This window comes from Sinocyclocheilus rhinocerous, unplaced genomic scaffold (assembly GCF_001515625.1).
Source record: "Sinocyclocheilus rhinocerous isolate Xijiao unplaced genomic scaffold, SAMN03320098_v1.1 scaffold63, whole genome shotgun sequence".
In the NCBI taxonomy this organism is placed as follows: domain Eukaryota; kingdom Metazoa; phylum Chordata; class Actinopteri; order Cypriniformes; family Cyprinidae; genus Sinocyclocheilus; species Sinocyclocheilus rhinocerous.
In genome coordinates this window covers 870,349-890,740 of record NW_015659563.1, presented here as the reverse complement: position 1 = coordinate 890,740, position 20,392 = coordinate 870,349, and the positions used below count along the sequence as shown (strand labels likewise).

Sequence of the window (20,392 nt, the reverse complement as noted above, 5' to 3'; positions counted from 1 at the left end):
ATCATATGCACGCGAAAACTGCTTATTATATGCCCGCCAACAAATTTCGCATCATATGCACGCGAAAACTGCTATCATATGCACGTCAACAAATTTCGTATCATATGCACGCGAAAACTGCGTATTATATGCACGCCAAACACGTGCGTAGCATATACACGCCAAAGTCCAGTTTTCGTTTTTATTTGGCGTACTATTTATACACACTTTCATGAGACCGGGCTCATTGTTTTGTGTTCAGTTCTTTACCCAAAAGCTATTACAAAGATATGATATAAGATGATGTTTGGAGGATAAAACTGACAAAATGTATTCTAATTTATGCACTTTTGAACTAGGTGTTTGCAAACCCACTACAGAAAAACAAGCGTAATTAGAGTTTTGACTTAAAATCTTATAGTTATAGACAACATCCCATTGTGAGACAACTAGCCCCAGTCTTCTCTACTCCCAATCAGTTCATATGTACTTTTCTGTCTGATTGCATTATTTCATGTAGGTGCAGGTATATTCTTTAAACAGCACTGATCTGAAATCACATTAATATAAAGTGCACGAAAAGTGCATCCAAGATCTGATTAGCGCGCATCTTATCACCGCGAGAAACACACTAAGCATTTGCAGTAACACACCAACTTTGTAAACCAATGCATTCATCTCATCTGTTAGAGCATTTAGTTAAGCTGAAGGAAAGAGAATGTTATCCGGAAAGCCGGAACAAAGTTTGAAAGGCAGCGCTCGCAGGTTTAATATCGCTATATCACAAGCACTCCCGCATTACATCTGTAAAGCAACGCATACAGCAAGAACAATTGACAGAGTGCCTCTGTATTCACAAGGGTTGAGTTATCATATTAAAAATACATTTATTCTAAGTCAATTTTTGAGATTGTTTGGCAGTGCTGGAAACAATAACAGCATGGAGGACTCCATATTCCTGCCAGCACCCTGGGGTAGCACTATATTTCTTTTTGATGTGATTAAAACACAATGATGAATATGGTTTGCTTTGTAGTTGAATAATGGCTCGGAAAGCGAGACTGCGCTAGTGAATGGATTCCTTCATCTGAAATGGAAAGACACAAATATATGCTTACATTTGTATCTATTCTGAAAGAGCTTTAGGTGATTTACTGTAAATGCTGCGGATAAAAGTTTTACATATATTTGAGGTTGCAGGTATTACCAGCAGCGGCTCGTCCATTTTAATATCAGCCCGGCTGTTTTTATTATAACAATTTTTATTTTTTACTTATAGGCAATGTATAGATGAATTATTATTGAATGGAGGCAGCCTACTCCAAACATGTCGATTCAAGTTCGAGTCACACAGGGAGACTAGCAAACAAACCAGGCAGGAAACTGCAATGAATTAATAATCAAAAAGCGTTTGGAAGCCGTCAGAGTGATGTTGCCAAGCTCGTGACAACTTTGCCAGATACTGCATGCATGAAAACATAGGAATTGCAGAAAGGAGCCCTGTCACCTCTACCCTTATGAACCTCGATGGAAAACAAGGATCTGGCAACCTCAAAGACTGCTTATGCCTTTAGTACCCAGTGTGAGAGAAAGGTCTCCTAAAGAAACCTGAATAAAGGAATCAGAGTCATCAAGTTTGTTTTATATATGTATATTTATACATACATACATATATATATATATATATATATGCCATGTATAACTGAAAACGTGACATTCAGAAACACTCCTTAGACATTTTATGCTAATGTTTAAAGTGTTTTTTTCTATTCACTGAGAGCTAGTTTTAGTAAAAACTATATAAGAGAAACTCTCTTGAAAGACTCTAAAAGAGAAAGAGTTGTGTGTAGTTTTTATCTGTGCAAAAGTTGCTGCCTCAAAGCTAGGATGTTTTCCAGGCATTGCTGTTGCGTATGTTAGCACATTGCTACATTTATTGCTTACTTGCCCAGCTTAAAATAGCTCTCTTTGATACATATTGTCTTCAATAACTTCAAAATCTCTAGTGATGCACCAGCATTTTGGCAACCAAAAACATTCAGCTGTAAAGGGGGGGGGATTGGTGGTTTCAGCCAAAATCATTGGCCGAACCAGTTAGCTCTTCTTCCGATGACACATTTTGATGCGTACTAGTTCATTCACACCATGTGGATAAGCTACAACAGGTAAACAAGTCAGCAGTGTGGACGTACTCCACCGTGGACAAAAGCGATGCTATAGAGTACCAGTACGTAAATTTTGTGCAGCTGAAATATCGAGAGGCGGCTCATTGCCAAAGAACTTTATTATGCCTGGTATATCATGACACCCTGAATTTAAGTCCAATTATCCAAATTTGTTACTGAAAATTTATTTTTGATTTTGGGCCAAATAAACGCTTTCGGTTTTGTTCACTGTTCATCTCTACTTTGTAACTGGCTCCACATGTAATTCTAAACCATTATGTAGTCATTTTTTCTTGTCTATTTGTGTATAGGGTAATATTTCAGCCTGTTGGCTGTTGTTGTGGTAGGCGTCTGTGGTCATGTCTGTGAGTATCTCCTGCTGAGAGAAGCTTGAGGACCAACAGCTGTCAGGATCTGTTCTTTGCCAACCAACCTCCCATAATTCCATCTCGGAGCCATTTTTCACCCCAATAATCCATCTCAACTGCCCCTAATCTGTACCAACTGCATCCTAGTGTTCCGATGTGTCACCTCCAGCAATCCACATACTAAATGCGGATTCAACCTGCAGTGAACATTTTCAGTGTTGGTTGGCAACATCACATCACAAACATACCCCCTGTGATGCCCCTCCATCCAACTCTCTCCAGGATCTGGCAGTGACATATGTTATCACACCACTGTTTTTCCAGTAACCGCCTAGTCTCTCATACACCAGAGATCTTGCCCTGTAGTCACCTGAGCCACTGAGAAGATCCCGACATGCACTATAAATCACACATAATATAGATGGGACATCAAATATACACACAAAATGTCTTGAAGAGATGACAATTCTTAGGGAAACACAAATAACGATAATATCTTCCTTTGTGTTCCCCAGTAGACACAGAGTCATGCAGGTTTGGAAAGACATAAAGATGAGTAAATATGACAGGACTTTCATTTTTTTTGGCTGAATTATACATTTAAGGTTTTCTACACCATCATCTTGGAAGAGACAAAAAGGAAGGTATTAAAAGCAAGTCAAAGAAGAGGTGCTACCTGGCTCACTAGCAAGGACAGTGAAATGTGTCACAGGAGATGTATCAAAAGCGTGAATAAATGCAGACTTTGGCAGTTTACCACCTTCTTGAGCGGCGACTGATCACAATCTATTATACATTTGGCTTCCATCTGAATTGCTAGAGGACACCTGCCACGGGACGGACAGTTCGCAGCTCTTCCCTTTATTCTGCTTTTCACATCTGTCTGTTTTAAAAAATTTAAAGTGACAGCAAGAGCGTGTGGGTGTTACCTAGTAACAGCTCCCTCGACTCCTGGTATTTACATCTAAAAAGTGAATCCTTGATGAGATGATGAATATCAAAGACAACCAAAGAAGTGTGGAGTTTTTAATAATGTACCACCTGTTCTAAGCAGAAGCGTCAGTATGCCATGGGAGATTTTAAAGCTTATAAATTCAAAATGAGGCGAGGCAGACATCTATCATCATGGATATGTGGCTGCACTGTTCAAACCATCATGGTTTTAGGGCATTTTAAGTGTGTAAATATAACCAGAGAGACATTTCTTGAGTCTGTCTGAAAGGCAGGCCTTTGAGAAGTAATGATAGGTCGCCGTTTATGTATGCCTCTGCGTCTTTTCAATTTGAGGCCCTCTTTTGTGTATTGTGTGTTGTACCTTCTAACCCTTGGCATTTTGAGCGTCTAGCTGTGCCGTGTTGCTAGTCTGTCAGAGGGGGTGGTGAATACACCACCCTCTTCTACTGAAGATCACACAGTAGGCACAAAGTGCCATGGGCGGCAACGAGGGGGTCCACTATAAGGTACATGGCATTTGTAGTTTTTGCTACTTGCTGGTGCTGGCTTCCCTGCTGATAGCTGCACCTTTTGCTGAAAAGTATACCATTATCTAAAAGATGCGGTAAGCTACATAAAAGAGTTTGAAAGATAAGATAAAAAGAGAAATAGAATTAAGCATCTCCTGCACATAATACAAAGAACTGTATGTATGTGGATTAACTACCAAGTCTGAAAACAAATAGTCATTTGTGTCTACGAAACATATCCCCTCTACTGGAGATGTCCTAGATAAGAAGTGATGACCAACGCTATGCCTCTCTGGGCTCAATTAGTTTTGTCTGATGGGTTGATCTGTCCGGCAGTTCAGATGCAAATATACCAGAACAGACAAGCCCAGACCCGGCACAGGTGTTACTTAGCATGGGGTCTGTCATCTACATCAAAAGGACACCTTTGACACGCCACATAACTTACAGATCATTCTGCTGCCACCAGAAAGGAAGAACAAAAGAATAGGCTTGAAAGAGGAATCAATAGGCATATGGCAATTAATAAAACATTTTCCCACTGAATTCACTACAGAGGGGATTTCTTTGTTCTATTTTCATAAAAGAAGGAGACTAGACAGAGCAGATCACTAAATGTTGTTTAAAATATCGCTCTTCAGTCAAATTCTTGTAGGTGCCAAAGGGAGGGCTCACATGGACTTTCTTGTGCATTGAGCGTACAGATTGTAACAACAATTCTCAGGAAGATTCGATGTAAATAGAACATCACTTAATTAATCAGTGAATGCAGGTGGCTCCTGCTTTGGAGACCATAATGAGCATTGTATTACACTAATGAATGGTGTAATGGTGTAAGGGTATATATCAAGTGTAATGTTTTCGACACTGCAGTAGAATTAATAGTCATATACTTAAATGTCATTTTAAGTATCTTTCTGAAAAGTACAGAAAGCCCATTTCTGAGAAGTACATAAAAAGTAGACTAAAAGTATACTTTCCTATTTTTTAGTTTAAAAGAAGTATACTAATAGCACACTTGAATAAACTTATTTTTTGTAAGGGGAGTCACAAGAATCCAAGGCACAAATCAGGGACACGGTTATAGGAACGTCCAGAGCAAGTGTATGTATGACCATTAATGTTGATATACCTCCGGCATTAGGGAGGATTACAAACCTCACCATGCACAAGTGCCCTAACCTCCACCTCCAGTTGTGGTTCAGCAGACAGGCAATATCATGATTATAGCGGAAAAATGAATAGTGGCAATCCAGTATTATGGATGGATCTGTGATATCTAAACCACTCAGGAACATTCCCGAGGACTGTAGCCCTTCGAGTCTACTAGGTAGAACATTTGACAAATTCTGGAATCCAGGACCTACATCTTGGATGCCCTGGGGGTAAGCAGATAAACATAAAATTTTGCTCTTCAGCTGGATATCAACACACCCATTAATGTAAACTATGCCAGAACACGTACACACCACACACCTCACGCATCGGATGCCGTGCGCTGGATATCAAAAATCATGCCGTGCATGATTTTTGGGTGAACTATCCCTTTAAGTAAATAAGGGTTACTAGACATGGGCAAGCCTCTATGTCTAGGGCAGGGGTGCCCAAACTCGGTCCTGGAGGGCCGGTGTCCTGAAGAGTTTAGCTCCAACCCCAATTAAACACACCTGAACCAGCTAATCAAGCTCTTACTAGGCATACTAGAAACTTGAAGGCAGGTGTGTCGAGGCAAGTTGGAGCTAAACTCTGCAGGACACCGGCCCTCCAGAACCGAGTTTGGGCACCCCTGGTCTAGAGGTTTACGAAAGAGGTTTCTACAAGCGTATGGAGCCACAGCTTTCAGAAGAGATTCTACAAAGAGATGTATCTGATATGAAACGATTAATTTCTCCAGTGAAGTTAAAACGACCTACATACCTGGGACTGAATTGGTGTTTTGGGATACTTAAGGAAATTCTGATACTAGTTCAATCAAATAACTTTCTCAGACCTGTCAAATTAACATTCAAGAGCAATTAAACAAGCTTTAAACTACTTGTAATTCATATGCCACTCAACCCTTATACAAGTACACAGGCACATACACACATCACTACCCTGTCCGCTTATCCAGTGAGAGTCTTGACGGTGGGGAAACAGCTTAGGATAAAGTTAATCATGCATATAATTGGGTTTTGACTCTTGTGTCTGCAGGGGCCTGACCTGTCGGTATCAGGATGAGCAGCCCATCACCTGAGTGATTAACACATGTAAATGAACACAGTCTATAATTATAAGCCAAGTTTACCTCCTCTCGAGATGATGAGTTTTGACTCTCTGCAGCTAGACATAACTCATGGACACATATCGAACCAGAGTTTGAAGAAGAAGAGGGATTAATTTAGGGTTGCCAGGGCATGCCCTCGGTGGGAGAGAGAGCCCACGCTAGTGGAACAAATAAAACTTACAAAACAATGTGGGGAAATGGCTGGAAGATGTCAAGGCCAAGTATCTCTGAGGAAGAGAAATCAATATAGCATGTGCTTTTTTGACAAGGCCACTCCGTCGCAGCTTTCATACTCTAACACAGGCCTCACAAACAGTTTAATTATAAATCACAAGCTTGAGCCATACAGGACCATGACAGGTTCAGGCACCCAACACAATGCTTACTGCATAATTTAAGACTCCAACGATAGATGGTGAGAGCCTCCAATACATGAATTCAGGGCATCAGGTGTAGTATGGGATAAGGTCCTCTTCTTTCCCAGGGAATAATTACTAAGTATAAGACAGGGTGGTTGGGTTTACTAGTTTATCGAGTTTTATCATTTCTTGAGTTTGATATTTTTCATTGCGATGCTTTAAAGGCGATGACAACCTCTCAATAAAGCGTTGACGGTACTTAAAACATGCTGTGCTTACTTGCATACTGCAACACAAAAACCTATCAAAAACTTTTGCCCCAAAAAGAAGAAGGTCATAATGCTGTTACAAACCAAGACAGAATTCTTGAATGCACGCAATAAGTGCCTTCATCTTGTAGTAACTGCCAACAGCATTGTCACAGCCTTTATGAGATGCTAATCCAGCCACCCTCTTGTCAGGGACAGAGCTTGAGGAGCGGCAAAAGCAGTTTGTTGTCCTGTTCCCGTCTGGCAAGCTTGACATTTTCCCCTTCTGCTTTTGTCCCAAGCACTCTCGGAGGGCTTGGCTCCCCTGGCCCTCCTCGAGGCGTGTATTAAGTATGAGTCTTTCTCGGCACTCTCGGATAATCTCATCAGAGAGTGGGATGCTGGGGGTGTATGTAAATCCACATCTGTTATGTCCTCTGCAGGGAGAGAAAGCCGCTGGAAAGCTCATTGAACCAGGTCTCCCAACCCACTTCCATACAGCGAGTGGAGCCCATGACCTCAGTTTAGATGCAAACACAAGAGTGCATGCTGCACCTGTCTCTTAAGACAGTACACATTTGAGAACTCCTGATGGGTAACATATTGAAAATCTCTAGCTAAGATCACCTTGTGTACATGGATGTGCTTAAAGGGATAGTTCACTCAAAAATGAACAATCTGGCATCATTTACTCACCCACATGTCAATACAAAACGTATGATTATATTTCTCCTGTGGAATGCAAGCGAAGGTGAGCTGTTTTTGTCTGTACAATAATAGTCAATGGGGTCCAAAGGTTTCAAGCTCCAAAAAGCACATAACAGTAGCATAAAATCAATCTATACTCCAGTGGTTTAATCCAGTGGTTTAATGTAGTCAAAACACTGATAAACTCATGCTAAAATCCAATATGGTCACACATCAATAACATCAATCCATTAAATCAATTGACATGGGAACTAGCGAGATTTGATGTTATTGACATGCCACCATATTGGATGTTGAGGAGAAAATTGCTCTCAAACTACTTTTTATATATATTTATATAAGTTTAATAATTGTTCATTAATGATACACCTTGTTAGTAGCTTGTACCTGCGATTGTTGATCAGTTAGTACACAGTAAAAATGGAAAAGGTACTAGTAATTTTCCAGGACATTATCTGTTATCCATTATCCATTATCCATTGTAACTCTGTAACCGGAAAACACAAAATAGAATGCGTAATTTAAAATGCAGGTAAAAAAAACCTGTGAAGTAACAGTAAATTTTGCCCTATTTTTACAGAATTTCTTAGAGTGTAGCATACTAACTATGACAATGCTCAAAACTAGAATTGTTCAGAATGTGTAGTTTTAATAGTTTCCTAAAACTTAAATTGTAGTCGTTCAAAAATGTGTAAGTGTTCAATAATTCAGTGTTGTGTTTAAAAATAGTTATTTCTATTTTAATATGATATTCTTTTACGAATAAATCTAAATTAAGATATACAATTTATTTATTTTTTTTTGCTGAGATTTGATGCAGTGACACAATTTTGCGTCGTGATTACGTAATGACGTCATCGCGCAATAACATCACAACATCATTTAGCAACTTTTAGCAACAAATCGACCTTCCTTTAGCAACTTCCCCTGATAATTAGTTGGCAACACTGCTCCAAACCAGCAGATACAGACAATAGTCTGTATTTGTCATTCAAAAAGGAGAAACCGGAAGAGCTGTGCTAGTTTACCATTTTCACAACAATCTCGCTCACCACAGGCGGATTCTTTGAAAATCATCACAGATGAGATAAAGATGAAAAATGAAGGAGTTTTCTGTGTGTGCGCCCTTTTGACTTTGTCGTTTTATTTCGTCACTTTGGCTCAATGACGATTCAATGTGTTCAATCAACTTAAATACAACTGATAGGGGTCTGACTAGAGCCAACAGTGTGGAGCAAACCCCAAAAACTCATTCGACGGAAGCTCAACGATGGCCCGACACTGGCGACGACCAACCATCGAATTGGTGTTTGTCAAGGACTTTAAACTCCTTTGTGTTTTGTTTTCACAATAATTTGCACAATGAATTCTCGATGAACTTTTTCTTTCTTGTTGACTATCCTGTTGTGGGTCGCAAAAAAGTTTTCATTTGAAAAAAGTACAGTCTTACTGCACTTTTATATTTCATATTTTTATATTTGCTCATATTGTTTCAGCCAGTGGAGCTAATTTGTGCATTTCAGGTACAATATTAAGAAGATAAGCACTAGTGCGACTAAAGTTTTTCCATTTCTGACTTTAAAAGAAGCCTCTCTTTCACATTCACATCACTTTGATTTAAAGAATTCCACTGTTAGTATATGGCTATAGTGTTCGGCAAACACTCAACACTCTAGATTAACACATTAAACCGCAATTTACATTTCAGAAAGGAGTGGCAGAAAGACTAGCTCTCCTTTGACTTCATTCTTTCCTCAAACATGAAATAATGATTTTCTGCCAGTCTAATTACAGAGGCAACATCTGATCTGTGCTGCATCCGAGGGGGATTAACTCCAGCACAGGCATTAGAGCTCATTACCAGCTTGAGTGCAGAAATATTACATCTTGTAATTGGATGGAGAGATTTATATACTGATCAGATGGGGGTTCTCTAATAATATTGTGATTAAAGGCTTAGTTTGGACTGGGGGTTTATCAGTCAGAGCAGGAGATTTTAACGGGGTGGGAAACGAAGGATTTTATTAACCTTTGACCCATAGTGAAGATGCTCACCTCCAGTCAGTATAAGGGAAAATAGATAATCAACCAAGTTTACCCAAATTGAATTGAGTTTAATTGAACAAGCTAGCTCACGTCTAGCTTCATGATGATGTTATTCCCATTAATTGGTTTCGTTTATTCTCAAAAAGTCAAGTTCAAGTCGAAAATTCAAGTCAAACATTCACAATTAGCAGTTAAGCAATTTATGCTATTTTGCTAACTTCCACTATTTCACTTAATTCAACTAAATGTCCTCTATCCAAAACCCTGTCTCTAGTTCTCTAATTGGCTGACTGACTCTTTTCTTAGTGGTTTAAAACAAGTGATTTCTCAGGACAAAATGCAGCAGCTAGAGTTCTTACTAGAACCAGGAAGTATGACCATATTAGCCCGGTTCTGCCAACACTGCACTGGCTACCTATTAAACATCGTATAGATTTTAAAATTCACCGATGGAGTTTTGGTTCCTTGCCGCTGTCGCCTCTGGCTTGCTTAGTTGGGGACACTTCATTTCCAGCGATATTGTTGACTTGATTGCAAATGATTGCAAAGATACTATTTAGACTGAACTGAGCTGGATGATGACATCGCTGAATTCAATGATGAACTGCCTTTAACTGAAAAATTAGTGTTTACTATTGTCATTTTGCATTGACACACTATTTTCCTAATTAATGCTGTTCAGTTGCTTTGACACAATCTGTATTGTTAAAAGCGCTATATAAATAAAGGTGACTTGACTTGACATCTTTTTCAGCGATATTTGTCAGGTAGTAACAATATTTTAGTCTGATTTTCAAAAAAAGAGATCAACTATATCACTTTGACATGAACATTTCTCATAATTTACTCACCCATATGTTGGTCCAATCCGGTATAATTTTCTTTCTTTCAAGGAAACACAAAATCAGCACTTTAAAAGTATTTTAACAGGAGTTTTTGTGTGCAATTTGTGTGCTATATCCAGGTTTGGTAAATTCATAACATTCCCTGAGCTGTAGTGGTTCCTCATTTCTTTACTTTTCCATCCTCCAGCCTGTGTCCCCAATAGTTGATTGAAGATCGCAAAAATAAAGGACACATCTGCAAGGCGGTGAGACCAAGAACAGAGTAGCCCTTGTTGTCTTTCACATCCCTCTTTGAGCATGAAAATTAATAATACAATCAGGAATACTGATATGAATCATTATGACCTTGTAGGCCTTTCATACACTTTTGTTTTATGGAACAGAGATGCCCAGACATCATGTTTCACATTAGAAAGAAAATAATACTGGGTTGGAACGACATGAAAAAATGAAGACATTTCATTTTTGGGTGCACAAGCCAGTTTTTTTTTTGTTGTTTTTTTCGTTTGACAAATTGAAGCCTTATAACGTCAATAATTTCTGAACTCTGATGTATGGCTTGCTCTAAATTATGTTAACTGACTTATTAAAACTTGTAAAACCTACAGAGAAAAAAGCAGCCTCTCAAAGTTATGCTCAAAAAAGGTTAAACTGAGGTAATGGAAGCATTAAAAGTTGAGAGCTGGTACTTCAGATGGCGCGAAATCAAAGTTGCTATTGATTCACGTCCCATCCGCACTGCGCGGGGAAAAAAGCGACAGAACAGCCGCGAAAATCAGAGAGAAAAGCCTGACGTGATTTAGTGACGTCTCTCGCGCTGAAGAGACACATCAAACCTGCTTGAAGAGCAGCCGCCGAGCTGAGAGGGTGACAGCAGAGCCGCTATTGATTTCTGCCGGTGTAAAAGCACTCAGGGGAAACATTTCAACCCGCCAACGAGTTCAAACATCTCTAAGCTTTGTGACAGATGCGCCAGACGTCACACAAACATGAATTTTTCAGCAGCGCTGTCTGATCTAAAAATCACGACAGTAGAATTAAATGGAGTTAAAGGGGTCATATGATGCGATTTCAAGTTTTCCTTTCTCTTTGGAGTGTTACAAGTTGTTCGTGAATAGATAAGATCCCTAAAGTTGCAAAGATTAAAGTCCCCCCCCCCCCCCCCACTCACTGTTAATATTCACTGTTTTAAATACGAACACATTTCCAACCCAATTAAAAATAGCCCTACTGAGCGGGATTTGGAGAGTGGCGCAAGATGATGTCACATTTTCTACTTCAGTGAATATTTTTAAGGAAAGGTTTATTCGTGGAAGTAAATCTATGTAAAGGTAAAAAGATGTGCATGTGTGATTTTTTTTACAAGGAACCTGACATTAAACAGTGTATTTTCATTTAAAGAGTGCAAACAAAAGTACAATAAATAAATAAATAAAAGCTCTTAACGCATTAAAAAAAATGTTTTGGCCAATAAATAGGCCAACCTGACAGTGTCTCTGTTATGTCTGATTTTGAATCAGATCTATAACCCCCAATGACAGCTCTCCCCTATTTGAAAGATATATGCTTTTTAATTTTCAGCGATTTAGATACAGTTCATTTACATAACCACACTGTGAAAATATGTTCCAAAACATCTACATATCAATAAAAAATGTAATTGCAACTTCATGTAAGTGCAGTAAGCATTAATACATAAATAAATAAATAAAAATTGAACTGACTATTGATCGAGTAACAATTAAAATTCTCTCGAGATCGTCACTGAAAATGAACAAACCCATTAATTACCACCACAATGTATGCAGACAAGAGCAAAAGCACTTAACCCATAAATGTATGCATTTTTGTCCTTGACTAGTCCTAGAAAGTGTACAAATATGAAATGGCACTTAAGGGACTGAATATGATATTCACTCAAGCACAGTAGGCCTGTACAGTGTACATATAGATTTATCTGTGATAACGTAAATACTTTTAGTGTGTTGATAAACTAAATGAAAAGTATGTATATGCATAAAGACACTGCTTTAAACCTCTCAACTTGTTTACTCACTCTCATGTTGCTCCAAACTCATATGACTGTCTATGGCAATCTTACACTGCATCTAGTGTTAGTTAGTGTTTAACTGATGTCAGTACCAAATATCAATGAACACAAACTAAAGCCCTTCCTTTATGAGCAGAGCTGATGGCTGCTAAAGTGTTAATCAATGCACTCTTCATTAGAGACTGAGCTCAGTCAATACATGAATAGAGCTGAACACTCAATCAAATGAACTGATCATTTGCAATTAGGTGTGCTCTTAGTTTGCTTTAGATTTAGATTTGTAAATTACATTTAATCTGATTTACTTTCAGAATATCAAATGACTGATTAAATAACATTAATATTAAAACCACAAAAAGGAGGGATTGCTTTGCACATAACTGATGTAAGTTTAATCAAGTGTCTTTTTAATCAAAAGTACATTTTGCCTGGTGACTTTATGCCCATCTGAAGTTTCCTGCAAACATTCGGTTCAGATTAAATGTCAGATTTTGATCGCAGATGGATCTGTGGCGCCCTCTAATGCCAATCAACACACATAGCGCTTTCACACCGTTTATATGCCCTCAACTTAGAAAAAAAGCTATTTAAATACACATACATGTAAATAATTTAATTAACTGCTACGAATAGTAAAGTAGCATAGTATAGTAGTAGTAGTAAATTAAAATAAATAAATAAATGGGGGCCAGCATCTGTTTGGTTTCCCACATTCTTCAAAATATCTTATGTTATGTTCAGCAGAAGAAACAAGTTCATACAGCTATGGAAAAATTGGGGGATAATAAGTAAATGATGTAAACGATGACATAATTTTTATTTTTGGGTGAACTTTCAACCAGTAGCTTAAGTTTAGTAGTATACACTTTAAATTATATTATAATAAATTATATTAACAAATTATATTAATCATTATCTATATTTAAAATTACATTTAGTCATTTAGCAGACACTTTTATCCAAAGCAACTTACAAACAACAATAGAAACAATCAAAATCAACAAAAGGGCAATAATATATACTGTAAGTGCTGTGACAGGTCACAGTTAGCCTAACGCAGTCAATGTAGCAAGCTTTTATTTTTTTTTATAATAAATAAAAAGAAAAGAAGACATAATAGAAAAAAGTAGAGAATGCTAGTGTTAGAGGCTTTTTTTAAGAAAACAAGTAGTAAGAATAGAAATAGAATAGAGAGTGCAAGTGTTAGAGGGTCGAGTGTTTTTTTAGAATTAGAATTAGAATAGAGAGTGCTAGAGTTAGAGGGTCAACTAAAGATAAAAGAGATGTGTTTTTAGCCGTTTCTTGAAGATGGCTAAGGACTCAGCTGACAAGTCTCTGTTAGCCTAACGCAGTACACATAGCAAGGTATTTGTTTTTGAAGGAGTTATGGTTGATGAGCCTAACTGGATGGTGAAATTGTGATGAAGTGATGTGTTTGTTGAAACCACAAGCCGTTCTGTCTTAACCAGGTTGAGTTGAAGGTGATGGTCCGTCATCCAGCAAGAAATGTCTGTCAGACATGCTGAGATGCGAGCAGCTATCGTCGGATCATCAGGATGGAATGAGAGGTAGAGTTGAGTGTGATCAGCATAGCAGTGATATGAAAAGCAATGTTTCTGAATTACAGAACCTAGTGATGCCATGTAGACAGAGAAAAGAAGTGGTCCAAGTACTGAGCCCTGAGGCACCCTAGTAGCTAGATGTTGCGACTTGGACACCTCACCCCACCAAGATGCCTTGAAAGACCTATCTGAGAGGTAAGACTCAAACCACTGATTGCAGTTTCTGAGATGCCCTTTGCCAACTGGGTTGACAGGAGGATCTGGTAGATAACAGTGTCAAAAGCAGCGGACAGATGCAGCAAGATAATTATGCATCTAAAACATTTAATGTTGTTGAAAAAGTTGTTTATGGTCACCAAGTCTGCATTCAAAATAAATAAATAACAATATAGAAATTAAATCAAAATAAAGTGTTAAACTAATGTTTTGAAATGTTACTGCAATAAAAAAAAACGTTTTCTATTTTCATAGAAATAATTATAAAGAACAGTGGAAAAATAAATTTTCAAATGTTTTGCCTGATAGTGCATCAATTATATTTACTCTAAAATGTACTTCATTGTGAAGTAAATCTGTTGTGTAGTTTTATGAATTAAAAAAAAAAAAAGTTGAATTAAATTTGCATACTTTTTGTGACTTGACCAGTGCAAAATCAGAATATTGTATTTCAGGGTTGCCACCTGTAATATATTAACATGTTCTTTGTGTTTTCATTCATACACAACAGAAAACACACTGGGACACTGTAAAATGTGGGTAAAAGCTTCTAAAGCAGCTGTGACTTTTATTTTGTACAGGGTCATTTCACATGTATTTTACAATTTTTATTACAAAAGTATTTACACAAATCAAAGTATTATTGTTCCACTGTAGATTTGAGGCACAAATGAATGAATTGTGTACATAAAGCAATCCAACACTTCCCTCTGCTTTACAGCAAACAGCATGACCACCAACCAAATAATGTATTATTATCTGAATCATTCCAGTGGATTTCATTAATACATTTTTTAAAGAAATACTGCTGAAAGGTGCATCTGTGCAACCAAAACAAAATATTCTACATCGACCTGTGGTCATTACGATCACAATAACCAGCTTCATTAAATTAAATCACTAGGAGAGTCTTTGGGAAAGTTGATCAGGAAAACAAATATGAATACAAACAGTCAGTGATTTCATGCATAGAAAAAGACATCCCCATGAAAGCTTAAAAAAAAAAAGATCAAAAAGTCCATGTATGACACTAAAAATATTTGATAGAATAGATTCACAGTGTAAAACATCAGAGACAATTCTGAAGATGTACTTCTTTTTTGAGGTTGACAAACAGGCTATAAAGCCAATAAGTTATTGATGAAATAATCTGTATAAGTGGCCATGGTTATGATGGTTGGGATTATGTTTTTTTAACAGAAGGCAAATGCAAATTAAAAGTCACGTGCTATTACATGAAAAGCTTGTTCACTTCAAACTCAACATGCAAGATTCTGAATTGTTTGCAGTGTCCATGCCAAATTATCCTGTGAAAATTCATTATGTAATGTGCCAGTAAAAAAACAAGCATTTTTAGGCATTAGTACATTAGTACGCTGAGTAATAAAGGTCTATTCAAATACAAACACAATAAAACGCTGACAAATTGACCATAATTGTGTATGTTATGTTTAAATAACCCAATTAAAAGGACCTTAGTTACGGTAGATGCTTCATTTAATTTGAACCAAATGAAAGTTATATGAAAATGAAAATAGGACAATGTTGAACATCTACCCTAAGGGAACATATGCTTCTCCTTTACTGTAGCACAAAACAGAGCGTAAAGGAAACATGTCCTCACTATATAACCACCAGTACAAGTTCAGAATGTGAGATAAATGAAAAGTAAAACATGGCTGTTTTGAATGACAACAGTAGAGAAACAAGATCATGTGACTAAATGAACACTTTCTATGATGCACAGAGCAATTTGTTGTCACAACAATGTGAGAACAGACAGTAGGATCTATGCCACTTTCCTTTTTAACGGTCTTCAGAGACTCTAAAATGCTGGGATGGCATTGTAAGCATGAGATTGTAAGCTCAAACTCGCAAGATTGTCTCTTTTCAAGCACATGAGCCAACCAAATCGACTTAAAGGCAGATTCAAACGCTAAATAGCAGCAAAATTGTGTGGATATTCGCTGGCAAAAGAAAAAAAACTCTAAATTCCGGCATTGTTGTTTGTTGCTTAAGCTCTAGAATCGAACTGTTAGTACGCAACATAATATTGTTAAAATTGTCTGATTTGTACAGACGTTTAAGAAATGAGGCATTCCAAAAGTGAAAAGAAATTCAAACTCAGGAATTTTTTTTTTTTTTTTATGTATGTGAGCAGCTGTCCAAACCATGCTCTTGTTTAGGTACTAACATTTTTTAAATTATTTTGTCAATGGAAGACATGAATAGAAGATGCATGTGTCTTTTTCTTTTATTTGATGCTTGCCAAAATTTTACTATAATTCACTGGTGCGGCAATGACGCCATATATTACTTCAATGGACAATGAAATGAAATGTTTGATGGGTACATATATAGTTGCATCTAGCACAAATGTGCATTGATCAGCCCAAAATTGTATGACAGCATGGCTGTACCACAGGTGCATCATGCATGTTTTTGCTCGACTCAAAATGGGGGAGGCTCGTGCCTCTGTATGCGTCTCTCGGCTGCGGCCGCCATTCTTCTGCGCATCAAGGTCACGGAATCCGAGTCTTCATCCTCCATGGAGGGCATGGCATCATCATTATCAGCGGCAGAAGCAAAAAACACATCTTCTTCATCAGATTTTTTGTGTAGATAACGTCTAACAAAGAGAGAACAGAGTGTCATACTAAAACTTAACAGGACTTAAAGCAAAGCCTTGGGGCACTCCCACTGATGACTGAAGATTCTGTAAAGCTTTTCACTATGTCCGACAAATGAAAGACTGTAAGTCATATATTTCCAACAGAGAGCAGTACCAGTGCTACGTGTACCATATGCAGATTTTTCAGACCCTATGTGAGCTTTGTTTGTGTTAAAATTAGTGGTCGACCGATATATCGCCAAGGCTGATATATCGGCCGATATTTGGCAATTTTTTAAATATCGGCCGATAAGTTTTTCTGTTTGGCCAATACGTACAAGATGGGACTTTTATTTTGACGGCGCTGAGAGCGGCAGCGCCTGAGCACACAGTGTCCACATTCTCCCTCTTGTTCGCCGTCATCGTTAACAGTTCTGTCTAATACGGATAGAAGTCTGTCTAATAATCCGATAGAACTGTTAAACAAAGGAATTAAATTGCATACAAAAAGTATTATAACGATTGCTTTTATATTATTAGTAAAAGAAAGGCAAACATTATAATACTTTCTCGTTTGCCATCAGCATTGAGCAAATATACATTTACATCATTTAAACAAATCTTTGAATGGCTAATGAACATTTAATTTCACTAACCTTGCAAACTTAAGTCAAATCCAGTTGTGAGATCTTGTTAAGTGTGCATGTGACCTGCATGATCAAGTGTTCTCTGCGTGACTTTCGGTCCGTGGAAATTGAATGCTTTAAACATTAAATTTGTGATTTCAAATTATGCTGCGCTTCATGCATTTGCCCACTGTCATATTCATGTCATTTTCACTGTGTGCTGTATGTAAAATGAGTGTTACCTTGGCTTTATTTGAAAAAATATGATTCCCAATGCAATGGCCATTGGCCACCCTGCTTTCCAAGATATCGGCATCGGCTGTCAAAAAAACAGTATCAGTCGACCACTAGTTAAAATATTTGAACTTTTGCGGCTAGACCATATGTGACCACTCAACTGAATGTTACGTAATCTAATCAGATAAGACTTACCGGTATTTTCTAGGGGTGCAATGGTTCAAATTACTCATGGTTCAGTTTGTATCACGGTTTTAGAGTCAAGGTTTCGGTACGGTTCGGTATGTGCTATGTTTAGGGACAAAAGGACTATACTGTCAAATAAAAATAAAGAAAATAAGAACAAATAATTAACTACAAGCAACAACACAAATAAATACAATAGAGCAAAGATACAAATAAAATAAACAGTGCTTTTCAGGTTTTTTAGGTAGGTCTAACATAAATTTTTAGGTACAAAATAACATTGCATATTTGACTATAAATTAGGGTTGTGACGGTGAGGAAATTTTCCCACTGGTTAATCGCCATGTGACAACACCGGTACCCGCTTTTAAATAGTTTAGACGGATTTTTTTACCGAGAACTGTTAAACCCTAGTATTTTCCCACTGAAATGTTATTCTTCAAACACTATTTCTGTAAAAAAAATGGGCAGTTATTAATAACTTTTTTCTGAAATAATAATTATTACATTATTTGTTACCTTCATTAGCCCTAGAAAACCTGCTATGTTTTCTTTAAAACTTATTTGTGGACTTTTTTTGTGTGGATATATTCATACAATCATTCAACCATGGTGAATAAACAGAAGTTAAAATCTACCATACAATCAATTTGAAAGTTCTGTGCAACTGCCACTAGGGGGCGAAATGCAACAGTCATATGCAAATGACGGTGATAGTGAAAAGACGGCTTACCTGTTTCTTGCAAAATATAGCAAAGCAATATAAGCTGTTGAGCTCAGACTTGTTAAGAATTTATAGGGAGGTTCACCTGCGCGCTCTTTGGAGTAGCTCCTCCTTCCTCTGCATTAGCATCCTCTGCCTCTCATCTGCGGACTTGGAAAAGCGGCTCCCCCGCACCTCAAAGTCTTCCGCCTCAGAGGCAGCGACCACTGAACTGCCGCTGGCACCCGCCGACTCTTCAGGAGCAGTGTTCACCTGTATGGGTGTGCGCTCCACAGTCTAGAGGAGAGAAACATGCTTTCAAATTAGAAGTGTTTTTGTTGTTTCTATGCAAACAACATGTGATTTCAGCAGCTAATAAACACCTTTTGGTAGAGGTGTTAACCTCACCTGTGATGGGAAAGGCACCTGGATCCTGCCCTCCAGGATGTTATCAGTTGTGACCTCAACAGAGCGTGTGAGCTGCAAATCCTGCAGGATCAGATGATAAGGGACCTGTGGAAACATTTCCTGAATCTGATGGGCCTGTGAAATCCAAGGAAAGCCAGGTTTATAACACGTGGAGAACAGATGAGGCTGTTTGTAAACATGCTGGATGCCAGCAGAAGGACTCACCATGGCATTGAGCTGTGAGTTGTTGGCCTGTGCGATACCAAGGATGTTGGTGGTGTGCATGACTTCCACAGAGAAACTTGGCAGCCAACTGGCAATGCGGGACCCTGAGGGTGAACGAGTGGAAGTTAATATCTCATATGATGCTTTAATTACCGTACGCTTATTCGTTTCAGAGGTTATTAAAAATATTAATAATATATTTGGAACATCCAAATAATCAATGTTATATTTGATTTGATTTTCACATCGATGTATTACATTTATGATTTATAGATTTTTCCTTCTTATAGTAATCCTCCTCATATATTCGTATTCAAGTATTTACTCATTGCTGTTCACTCATTTATGTTTATCTTTTAGTTCTGTTTGATTTCTGTTTTTATGTAATATTCGTAGTATTCTCCAAAAACATGTATGTTATGCACATTTCATATATGTTTGAAAGATATATCTTCTTTACTGGTGTTTTGTTAAATATTGGAAATCTTTCAACTACTGCCTGAGTAATAATGTTTCTCAGAATTAGTCATTAACACATCTAGATGTTCTTTTCCAGAAACAGTGTTTTTGTAATATGTAAGATATATTTGAAAGTGCTTGTTTTGCTGTATTTTTTCTAAAGGTGTGAAAACCATGTCTAGCCACACATCTGTTTATTTTGTAAACGCAACATCTGACTGGTCATGATGACCCGCCCAACAACATATGACACAATGGATGAGTGACATAATGGATAAGTCTATTCGACCTTTTCTTATTAGACATAAACACCAGTTTGGGAGGATGTAAGTTTCCTGCATACATATATTCCTTGTGCCTACTTTGATGGCTTACTTTTACTCTTTTCTTCTCCTTCTTTCTTCCGTTTCGGTTTCTTTTCCCCTCTCCTTGTATTCTACTTATATCTTACTTCTTTTGGGCTTTTCTTCTGATATGCACTACTTCATCCCTTAGATATAAAAATGTGGAATACTCTGCACTTTAGTATAAATAATGGAATAAAATAGATAATTTTGTTTAAACTTACTTCCTATTATAATTTTCATATTTACTTTATTGCATCAAAAATTTTATTTAATAAATTTGTTTTTCCTCATTTGAAAATTGATCTCTGACTCGTC

General features: G+C 37.5%; 1 protein-coding gene across 3 annotated transcripts in view; it reads right to left on the bottom strand.

The window, feature by feature from the left end:
* Positions 1 to 14,921: 14,921 nt before the first annotated feature.
* amfra (autocrine motility factor receptor a) overlaps positions 14,922 to 20,392 on the bottom strand; it is an 18,330-nt gene continuing 12,859 nt past the window's right edge. For all 3 annotated transcript variants that reach the window (XM_016532723.1, XM_016532724.1, XM_016532725.1), the window contains 4 exons: positions 19,272 to 19,375; positions 19,047 to 19,181; positions 18,745 to 18,935; positions 14,922 to 16,904 (listed from right to left, as the gene is read on the bottom strand). In XM_016532723.1, coding sequence (XP_016388209.1) covers positions 16,727 to 16,904; positions 18,745 to 18,935; positions 19,047 to 19,181; positions 19,272 to 19,375 — 608 coding nt within the window. In that variant the 3' untranslated portion in view covers positions 14,922 to 16,726. The remainder of the gene's footprint in view (positions 16,905 to 18,744; positions 18,936 to 19,046; positions 19,182 to 19,271; positions 19,376 to 20,392) is intronic.